Source organism: Terrapene carolina, unplaced genomic scaffold, assembly GCF_002925995.2.
Source record: "Terrapene carolina triunguis isolate 2854851 unplaced genomic scaffold, T_m_triunguis-2.0 Scaffold30630, whole genome shotgun sequence".
Lineage (NCBI taxonomy): Eukaryota > Metazoa > Chordata > Testudines > Emydidae > Terrapene > Terrapene triunguis.
In genome coordinates, this window is record NW_020694981.1 from 1 (window position 1) to 11,153 (window position 11,153).

Sequence of the window (11,153 nt, forward strand, 5' to 3'; positions counted from 1 at the left end):
GACAACCTATGAGATCTCCCACCCCGTCTAAGCCAAATTTTCCATGATTATCATCAAATTCACAGAGCTGACCCATAGTACCTGGACTGGTCCCCCCCCCTTCCCAGGCCCCTCTCCGCCTGCTCCTATGTGTTGTGGTTCCTTTCTGCTGCCTTCCCAGCTTCCCATTTGCGGCCTCCTATGGTATCCAGAGCCTACAGTAACCCATGGGAGCAGACACCACGGGGATGGGCAGCCGTATAAAACCCTAACAGAGCCATGTAGTTTCCAAGGGATCGGATTCATTCAGAAGCAGTTGTATTGTCTCACCCCGAGTGGGCTCCTCTCACACTCTGGACATGGCAAGGAGCTGCCCGCACACCTGTCTCCGGCCCCTAACCGCTGACTATAACCCAAAGGGAGGTTAGTAAATGCTGTGTGCGCAGGGCCGAGCACAGTGGGGCTGGAGGGGCTCCGGCAGTACGAATGAACGGACACCAATAGGCAGGTCCGAATTCTGTTCCGGAGTTGTGGGGTCTCCGCAGAACGAGAACATCCCGTGCTGGAGAGCTGGCGGGGGAGGGCTGGGGTCACCACCTGGCAAGGGGGAGGGGCGACATTTCCAAGTGACTTAGAGGCCTAAGTCCTAGTTCCAGAAGTGACTTAGGCACCCGGAAGCCTAAAGCCCCATTGACTTTCCATGAGACTGAGGCTCCTAAGTCACTTGGGAGCCTTTGAAAATCTGACTCTGTCATTGTATGTCTCTGACCCTCTTGCAGCGGGGGAGGGGGCGTCTGGAATTGCCTCCCCATCGCTCCCTGAGCTGAACAAGCCTCTGGAGGACGCCCCGGCCCAGGCACTGGGAAGCAGCCACATGCCGCACCAAGGTGAGAACTGCGTCCCCTCCGAGTGCTGCTCCAGCTTCCAGCCCGCCCGGGCTGCAGCGAGCCGCCGGGCGGGCGTTACGGCGGATGTGGCTCGGTGCAAAGCGGGGGAAAGAGGCGAGGCTGGGGGGATCCGGTCGACTCGCTTTGGCTAGAGAGGGCGGGCTGGTCCCTAGAGCGCAGGAGATGCGGCTTCTGCTCCCAGCTCTGCCGCCGCTTCTCTGAGCCGGGCCCCGAGCTGGGGGCGAAGGAGACTCCTTGGACTGCGAATAGAGCCGGGTCCGAAACGGCCCCCAGCAGACCCCAGAGCAGCCTGAGGGGGGTGCGCCCCCCCGGTGCGCACAGGGTGTATCCCGGGGTGGCGGAGCGCATGGTTAGGGTCACCCCAATGCCACCCTCCACCTACGTCATGCTGCTGCTTCCCACAGCACAGGGCAAGGCCAACCCTTTCGGGGGGTCCCGGCAGGCCCCAGACATCTGCCCGCCGGTTAGAAAGCGGCATCCAAGCCGGATTGGAGGACGCCGAGTGACAGAGAAGCCGCCGTGTCCCTCGTCCCACTGTTCCAGGGGTTCAGTTCCCTCCCCGTTAACACTTCGCACCTTATTTCTAGCCGGATTTACCGGGCCCGGCATCCGCCCCCCAGAAACCTCCTCTCGAGGGACCGGAGACAACATGCTCCTGAAATAGTCCGGCTGACGTCCCCCTGCACCCTCCGCTCCCCTTCCCCAGCCCTGCCCCGCACACGAGCCCCCTTGTCTCCTGCTAGGCCGCCTGCGGGTGGGGGGTCACCTCTCTGCTTGCGGGGGCCCCACGTCACCCGTCTGCCCGGGCTCTTCCCCAGGGGCTGGCGGCGTGAACCAGCTGGGGGGGCTCTTCGTGAATGGCCGCCCCCTGCCCCCGGGCAAGAGGAAGAGGATCGTCCAGCTGGCGGCGAGTGGGGTGCGCGCCTGTGACATCTCCCGGAGCCTGAAGGTGGGAATCGGACCGGGGGGGGGGGAGGAGGGGAGTTTATTCCTGATCCCAGCACATGGGCGGAGGGTGTCATAGGCCAGGGGAGGCTGAGCCTCCCCGACAGCCAGGCCCATGCTCGGCCCCGAGGCCCCACTCCCACGTCCCGCTCTTCCCTCCCCCCCACCCCGCTGCTCCTCTTCCAGCCCCCGCCCTGCCTCTCCCTCCACGCCGGCAGGGGCTTGCGCTGGCCGGCGGGCCGGGGGCTTGGGGCAGGCAGCTCAGCTGGGCTGGCCAGGGGTCCTCATGCCATGGTTGGGGGCTCAGGGCTCCTCTGGCTCTGGCGGGGGGGAGAAGGGGCGGGGCTTCATACAGAAGGGGCGGGGCCTCAGGCAGAAGGGGCGGGGCAGAGGCGGGGCCTCAGGCAGAAGGGGCGGGGCAGAGGCTAGCCTCCTGGAATGGGGACTTCACGCCCCGCCCATGTCCCAGCAAATATACAGATAGCAGCAAAACACAAGGGGAGGACCTGGGGCAGCTGTGAGGAGACAAGCAGAGGCCGAGGGGCAAAAGCCACGCAAGGAAGGGCCGGGGGGAGCCTGGGCAGCAGAGGGCCAAGGGAGGCTGGCAGGGAGGGTGCTGATTTACGGGGCTTGATCCCCTATTTCTCCCATCTCCTTAGGCCCCCGAGTCCCCGCCCGGCGCCCCTGCCTCAGTGTCTCTCTCTCTCTGTACCGCAGGTTTCCAATGGCTGCGTGAGCAAGATCCTGGGCCGCTACTACCAGACAGGCGCCGTGGAGCCGAAGGCCATCGGCGGCAGCAAGCCCCGCATGGCCACCCCAGAGGTGGTGGCCCGAATCGCGCAGCTGAAGCTGGCGCACCCGTCCATCTTCGCGTGGGAGATCAGGAGGAAGCTGCGCTCTGAAGGCATCTGCGCCAGCGACCGGACGCCCAGCGTAAGCCACCGGCCGGAGAAGTCACAGAGCCCGGGCCTGGGCTGGCGCCGAGGGCTGGGACTGCAGGGCTCTGGCCCTCTGCTTCCATCCCAGGCGATGCACAGCCCACGCACGGTCAGCTGGGAGCGGCTTTACTCTTGCTACTGTGTAGGGCAAGCCAAGGGTATGGGGAGGGGGCGCTCACTACCCGGACTGCCCCCTCCAGACTCGCCATCCATCGGCACTGTCTCACAGGCTCCACGGGCGAAGTGGCTGGAGGAGGGGTCAGGAGGAGATGGGACATGGCCTGCCAGATGGTGCAGCGAGGGCCTCCCACGCAGAGGGGAAGGAAGCGGGGGGAGAAGCGGACAGCGGGGGGAATGGTGGGGAGCTGCCCTGAGAGCAGCGGGGGGTTAGCGCTCATGCCAGGGGTGCTGTCACTGCACCCGACAGACCGTGGGGCTGGTTCTGTTGGAGACCCAAGTGGAACCACCCGTCTGCCTGTCAGGTCAATGGAATCGACAGTGCGAAGACAGAGCCTGGCAGTTCCCGAGGGCAGTGAGAGCACTGCGCTCAGTGGGCGCCCCCGGTGAAAGCCAGGCTGTTTTCTGGGAGGCTCCCCCACAATGGAGCAAATTCCCAGGGGAAGTCAGAACGCCCCTCACCTGCGTGTTCCCAGAGACAGAGGCTCACTAGCTTTCCCTCGGTGGCAGCCGGTGCCATCCCCCGGGGCAGACCACAGCGACCAATCGATCAGAAGGGCCCCAGACAGAAAGAGAAAGAGAATAAAATGTCACCTCCAGGGTCAGAGCACAGGGTTAGATTTTCTAATCACAGAGTCTCTCCAGTTTCCGCCTCTGGTTTGCAGATTGTCTCGCTGCAGATATTATTATTCCATTGACATTAAAGGGCTTTCCAGCTTTCCAGCTCCTTGGGCGCAGATGGGCGCCGTCCCTTGGGGGACAGCACGAACCCAAGCGCAGTCAGGGAAACTCAGGAGCACCGGTCCTTCTGGAGGTTCGGCTCCGAGACTTCCACAACTCCAGGCCTGCCCGCATCTGGCCCCCAGCTGCCCCACGTCTCCGTCTACACGCCCTGGGCCAAATGAAGTCAACAGAGAGACTCCTGTTGACTTCACTCCCCCTGCTCTGGCCATTCAGTGGGCGAGAGCTGCTTAGCTCCAGGGTCTGACTGGGTCACTGACTCTGTCCCCAAGCGACTCCCTGCGTCTTCTTTGCCCAGGTGTCCTCCATCAACCGGGTGCTGAGGAACCTGCAAGGGGACATGCGGCTCACAGCTGACTTTGGTTTCATGATGGAGCCGTCACCACCAGGTGAGACACGCCGTGGAAAGTCCCCAGGTGCAAAGACCCTGGGGGCAACTGCAGCCAGCATGTAACAGGAACACGCTCGTAACATAAATCCGTGGAGAGACACTCACGGGTACCCCCTGTCAGGGAGTGTGGGGGGATGCCAGGCCCTGCCCCCCCCTTCCTGCGATTCACCATGACTCTCAGCCAGCCAGTAAAGCAGAAGGTTTATTTAGATGACAGGAACACAGTCCAAGATAGGTCTTGCAGGCACAGACAACAGGACCCCCCTCAATTAGGTACATCTTGGGGTCCCAGGGCATCCTAGCCACCTTGGGAGGTCAGAGTCCTGTCTGCCTCCCAGCCCTTCCACCAGCCAGCTCTGAAACTCCCTCCCCTTTGTTCCGTTTCCCAGGCAAAGGTGTCACCTGGCCTCTAACCTCTTCCTGGGTTCTCATGTTACATGCTCAGGTATCTTCCCTCGGCCAGTCTCCCATCCCCCAATGCAGACCATCCTAGCCACACTCCCTTCTCAGCATTCACAGACCACGTTAAGAACAGGCCCAGTTCGTCACCCCCCCCCCCCACCACACACAGATTGCCACCCCCGCAGACATGTCCTCCCGTGGCCTCTATGCAGCGGGACGCTGACCTGTCCCCCAGCGATAGCGTCTGTACAACCAGAGCCCCCTCCAAGGCCCTGCTAACACAAAGCTGGTAGGTAGCCGCTCCCTCCACTCTGGGAAACGCATCAGAACAACCCACTTAGAATCATAGAATATCAGGGTTGGAAGGGACCTCAGGAGGTATCTAGTCCAACCCCCTGCTCAAAGCAGGACCAATCCCCAACTAAATCACCCCAGCCAGGGCTTTGTCAAGCCGGGCCTTAAAAACCTCTAAGGAAGGAGGTCCTGGCAGACCCATATTTTAACCCTAACCCCACAAATTCCTTCCCTCCTGCCAAGGGAAACCCCGGAGAGCAGGCGCAGGTGGCCTGGGCCAGTATCAGCTGCTCTGGGTCAGCCTCTTGGGGGTCTGAGACCTCCCCCCCCCGGACTAGCAAGCACAGCACACACCATCCCCAAGGGGTAGGGAGACTCTTCAGTCACTCGCCAGCGCCCCCTTTGGCTGGCTGGTCAGTGTCCTGGGGGATACCGCGGCCAGTCCTTGGTGGGTGGAGATCAAAGCGGGGGGAAGAAGGGGGCAACTCCAAGGGGCCCCATTGTCGTCCCCTCCAGAACGCTCCCACGGAGACATTTATTATTATTAGCACCATATTGTGCATCGTGCATGCGGTTATATTAGTGAACAGCTCGGGACTCTGCGTCTAGCTCCCCGCCCCATTGCTGGCCGCCCCCCCGGAGACCCCCCCCCCCCCCCCCCCCCCCGACCGGGGAGGGGCCCCCCGACAGGAAAGCGCCACTCCCCCCAGCGCGCTTCACTCCCCCTCCCCTGGCCAGGAGCAGCCGGCAGCAAGGGCTCAGCAGAGGCGCCCGCGTCCCGGTGGCACCCTGGGAGGAGCTCAGCGTCGGCCAGGGGACCCCCGCCGGGCGTCCAGCACCGGAACAGGACGATCTTCTCAAGCCAGCAGTCCGTGGCCTTGGAGAAAGGTGAGTGGCTTGAGGGCTGGGGGTGAAGCCGCGATCTGATTCTCCCCCCCCCCCCCCCATGTACACTCAGGCCAGGGACACGACACGCCGTTGGCTTTCCAGCTTCAGAGCATGACCCAAGCGCTGAGGGACAGGGGCAGGAAGGCACGTCCCCCAGGGGCAGGTTATGCCATCATTGTCCTTTCAATCGTCCTCTGGAGCAGCCGGCGCTAGTTACGGTGGGACCCCGGCTCTGAATCAGCCGGGCCATTCTCATAATCCGAAATAGAGTCCCTGTTGAGATCAGTGGGGAGCAAGCATTGATGGCAGGGTGTGGCCCCGTGTTGTGGGGGAGGTGTTGACCTAGCTGTGCATCTCTGGGGTGGTAGCTGTGCGCCAAGGCAGGATGACTTTGCTCCAAACTCCCTTGCAGAATTCCAGAGAGGGCAGTACCCCGACTCCGCTACCCGGGAGAAACTGGCCTCAGCCACCCAGCTCCCCGACACCACCATCAGGGTAAGTGGGAAACGCCCCTGACCACCCCCCCCAAGCTGGCTCTGCGCATGCACACCCAGGCTGGTGCCAGCTGTGTTTGCACACCTGTGCCAGTGCGAGAGCACGTGTATGTGCAGAGTAGTGTCCGATAGTGAGCAGACCTGGGCAATACTTTTGGGCTGAGACTTTTTTTCAGTAAAAGATGCAGATTTGGCGACATCAAAACTTTTCACAGATTCATGTCGGGTTCACCAAATAGTTCATTCCAAAAACGTAAAAACATCCCCTCCCCCCAATGAAAATGTTTCATTTTGACAATTTTGAAACAAAAACATTTGGATTGGTTGGTTGGCAATGACTTGTCGTCTCGAAATTTCCTTTATTCTTTTTTTAAATTTCAGAAACATTGCAAATGGCCAAAATCGAAACAGCCTCTTGTTCACAACTTTTCTATTTGCCGAGTATTTGGAATTTTGTTATTTTCAGTCCGACCCCAAATGATATTTTTTCCGACCTTTCGAACTCGCCAGCGAACCAAACGCTCTGCAATTCCTGCAGCTCTCTCAGGGTTAGTGACTGTCAGTGAGCAGATGAGCGTGTGGCGAGAGTGCAGCTGCGTGTGAGCGGACGTGTCTCAGCGTGTGCGAGTGAGGGGTGCATTAGTGGCTGTGAGTGTGACCAAGTGTGTGGGAGAGAGAGCGGCACAGCCGTGCCGGGACCCAGGGGAAGGCTCTGTGCGTCTCCCCAGCACCTTGGCCAGCTACCAGGTGGGAGGCAGACTCCCAGGGAGCTCGGATTTCATTGCCATCTTTGTGTAACTTGCAGTCAGTCCCACGCTGGTGTGTCGAGACCGGTGCAAGGGCGCCACCCAGAGGAGAATGTAGGTGACAGCAGCTAATTTCTGAGTCTGAAGCTCTGGGTATTTTTGGCCTCTCCTTTGCTGAACCAACGGGTCCCAGGCTAGGGCTGGTTGCTCTCTTTGCTGGCACATGGACTGTGGCTCTGCAGACACATATTGGCCGTGCCATGGGGGTGTCAGATCATGAGACAACAGTCACACACACACACACACGCACACTCACTCACACACACCAGCAGGCACAGCCAGGTAGAGCACACCCTGGAAACATAAATCTCACACGCACACACATTCTCATATGTCTTCTGGATGCACTTCGTAACGCCAGCTATAAATCATGGTATCATTGGGAATAGTGAGAAAGATGACCTCTCTTAGGACCAGGCGCTGGGGCGTACTGCTGCTCGCTCACCAAGCTACAAAGCATTGGCTTTGTTTGGAATAGCTCAGACAAATGACACCATCATTGTATTACACCAGCCTGCTAAGACAGCATTGCCACTACACACTGCCCAGGCTGTCACGTGACACACTCACAAACCCCTGGGAAACACACACACACGCTGGGGCAAAGTCTCCTGGGCCTTGTGCCTGCAATAATCTTTTACCACTATGCAAAGTGGAGGCAAAGTGTTTCTGATCTGGGTTTGTTTAGCACATCTTTGCACAGCGGTAAAAGGCCCCACCAGTGGCAAGGCAGAGACGCCAGCCCCCCCGTTCTCTCTTTCACATGCAGTGAGACGTGTCTCGTCTATGCCCCATTTTGGCAGGTGAGCAGCCAGCCCCGGCTTAGGAAAGACATTCCAAATTGCCAGTTTTGCCCTGGCACCCAGGTTCGTGGCCATTAATGCATTAGAGACCGAGCAGAGCAAAGCTTTGGGGTGGGGTGTGAGGATTTAGGGCTGTCGTCATGCGGATGCCCAAATGTTCCAAAAATCACGTGTGTGGCTCCAAAAAAAAGCAGGAGATTGAAAAAAGTAACTATCTGGGGAGGGCTCTGAGTTACTTCAGAGAATTCTTTCCCAGGTGTCTGGCTGCTGGGTCTTGCCCACACGCTCAGGGTCCAACTGATCGCCAGATTTGGGGTTGGGAACGAATTTTCCCCCGGCTCAGATTGGCAGAGAGCCTGGGGGATTTTCGCCTTCCTCTGCAGCGTGGGGCACGGGTCATTTGCGGATGTAAATGGGAGATTCTCTGTAACTTGACATCTTTAACCCATGGTTTGAGGACTGCAGTAACTCAGCCAGAGCGTAGGGGTCTGTCACAGCAGTGGGTGGGTGAGATTCTGTGGCCTGCGATGTGCAAGAGGTCAGACTAGATGATCATGATGGTCCCTTCTGGCCTTAATGTCTGTGAGTCTATGAGTTTCCTTTTTCGTTGCCTTCTGGGTTTGGAGCCTTTAGGGGCCACGTCGTCCAGCTTTTCATGAGTGTTTGGGTGCACCCAGCCTGGAAGGGTGCAGCGGATCATTGGGGGATTGGGGCAGGTCACTGACCGTCTCCCTTCTCCTGTGCTAGGTTTGGTTTTCAAACCGAAGAGCCAAATGGAGACGAGAGGCAAAGCTGAAGCTGGAGACTGACCGTGCAGGTGACAATCTCCGTGCATTGCTGCGTCGTGATGCTCCCAAGGGAGCTTTGACAGTCCTGTCCCCTCCGTGCACCTCCTCTCTCCCCTAGCCAAATGCTCTGGTCTGGAAGCAGCCTGTGGACAGCTTCCCAGACACCCCCAGGCAGTCTCCGATGGGCAGCAATGTCATTTATATCGTCTGTCCATCCCATCTCATTCTGCCCATGCAATTCAACCCTTCACTGCCGCTGGCATCCGGGACTGGTTCAGCCAACACATTGTCATTTCATTTTCAATCTCTAGGAAAACCTTCTCCCCTTCAAATTCTTGGGCAGCCGCATGGGCTGGGTTCAGTACAGCTGCCACCTTCACAAGCGCCCCTGCAGTGCCAATACCAGCTCTCCACGGACGCCCAAGCTCTGTGTTAGACATTGGAGAAGACTCTAAGTACTCTAAGGCTAGTGAAGCACAGGAATATCTCACCGAGGGAGGCCGTGCAAGCCCTGTTTTAAGAACAGATCAGCCAAACACCTGTCAGGGATGAGTTACATTTATTTGGGCCTGCCTCAGCGAAGTGGGGGGAAAGGGGTGGACTTGATTCCTTAAGGTCCCTTCCAGCCGTTTGTAGGATTCATACCTATGAAGATTGTTCTGTGGCGCTCTATGAGATTCTTGCCCCGGAAGTTGGTAGAGAGACGCCAAGATCATTTTTAATAAGGAAGTTGGAGAAGGGATCCAGGAGTCAGGACGCCTGGTTCTATTCCCAGCTCCGGGAAGGAGTGTGAGCTAGTGGCTGAAACAAGTGACTGGGAGTCAGGACTCCTGGGTTCTGTGGCTGACGTGCTGTGTGATCTTGGGCAAGTCACTTCACTTCTCTGCGCCCCGGTTATGAAATGGAGGTGATGACTTTCCCCAGTGGACGGGTGGCTGTGAGGCTCGTGAATGTTTCTAAAGCGCGTGGCAGCCGTCGCTAGCGAAGCGTCCATACGATATTCTCTTCCTTGCCTTGCCCAGGGTCGTGGTGTGACTGGATTCTGTCCCCCTTTGCACCAGCTCCCCAGGCCTTTGCTGCTTTTCATCCGTCCTCAATGACCGACACCATCTCCACACAGGTAGGCAGTGTGCCCAGATCTCCTCCTGGGCCAGCTCTGCCTGGGAGGCTAACCCTAGACCCAGGGTTTTTCCCGTTTCCGGTGTAATCCCCAGGCTTCCCCTCTGCCCGTCAGACCCACCCCGTCAGCCAGCAACGGGGCTCTGGCCCTTCTCCCTGGGGATGATCCCGGCTGGATCCACCCCGTCAGGACGGTGGATTAGAGTATAGCAAACTAAGACCCCCATGAGTTCTGAATGGGCGCGTCCACACGGGGGTTTAATGCACTTGAACATCACAGCGTTAGTTAATGCATTTTAACTCTCCGGAGTGCTCCCACGTAGACGAGTCCTGAAGGAGCAAAGCAGCTGGATTCCTGTGAGAGAGGAGCTGGCCCAGAGCAGGCTGGGTCCCTGAGTTTGGAGCGTCCCATCAAGCGTGGCCTTGCTCCTAGCGGGGTGCTGGTGGCCGCTGCCCAGCGATGTTCTCTGGGTGGCCTTCCCAGTGGGTGACGTCTCTCTCCTTTCTGCTCCCCTCACAGCACCTGGCTGCCTCCCCGGACACCCCCAGCTTCACTGTCTACCCGGGGACCTCCCAGCCACTGCATCTGAGCGCCTCTCCGCCCGGCGCCTGGGAAGAGCCTTGCTGTGGTAAGTGGGGCTGGACGACTCCAGGCCTGGCTCCTGCACCGCGTGGTTTCCTCAGCGTCCCCGGCTCAGCCCGTGGGGTAATAGGGCCAGGGACGTCTGTCCTCCACTGCTCCATGGGAGGGGGTGGATAGCTCAGAGAGGGCACAGATGAGTAACCCAGAGGGAGAGCACCCCACAAGGCTCCAGTGACAGGGGAGAAGGAGTGAAGTCCCCCTCTTTCCCTCCCCTGGAGACTCCATCTCAGGCAGAAAGGAGACCTCAGGGGTGGGGAGGAGACAGGCAGGGCACCTGGGGGAGGGGAACCCAGGACAGCCCCCACCTATCACTGCCATGTGCACCCAGCTCTGAAGGCCTCTCCTCCAGGGATGCCCCCAGCTCCAGGCTCGCTGGGGATTCACCCAACCCCAGTTAGAAGGGGAAGAACCAAATGACATGGGCCTGGCTGATCCTTTGTTCTTTCGCTGCAGGGCTGGCTCCCGGGGGCACTCTGCCTCCAGCTTCTTGGAGGCCAGCTCTGGCCCTCCCTCCCTTGGATGCCTCGCCCTTCGCTCTCCCCGGCGGTGCCCCGCAAGTCTCCTTCGCTCTGCCGCCCAGTGCCACAGCGATGCCCCCCTTGCACCCTCCTACTCCCCCTCTGCTGTCCAGAGCCCAGTTCCTCTCCGAGGATCGGACGCCTGGGTTCCATCCCCGCAACCCCGGCTCAGCAGCAGCCTTTGGACACTTCCACTCCAGGCTTCAGGGCTTATGATGTTTCCCTGGTGTACTCGGAAGGCAGCAGGCCCCAAAGATGGGCTGCCCTGCCCCTTGTTGACTTGCAGCCGGGCGGGAGCCCACATAACCCCGTTGTCTAA

The 11,153-nt window shown here is 59.5% G+C and overlaps 1 protein-coding gene across 1 annotated transcript; it reads left to right on the plus strand.

The window, feature by feature from the left end:
* Positions 1–758: 758 nt before the first annotated feature.
* LOC112108783 (paired box protein Pax-4) lies at positions 759–10,302 on the plus strand (the record flags this gene model as incomplete). The annotated part of the gene is made up of 9 exons (XM_026662834.1): positions 759–866; positions 1,706–1,836; positions 2,550–2,765; positions 3,987–4,050; positions 5,538–5,663; positions 6,076–6,158; positions 8,514–8,583; positions 9,616–9,674; positions 10,194–10,302. Coding segments are annotated over 9 exons (966 nt in total), but the record flags the coding sequence as incomplete, so codon positions are not given.
* Positions 10,303–11,153: the final 851 nt, after the last annotated feature.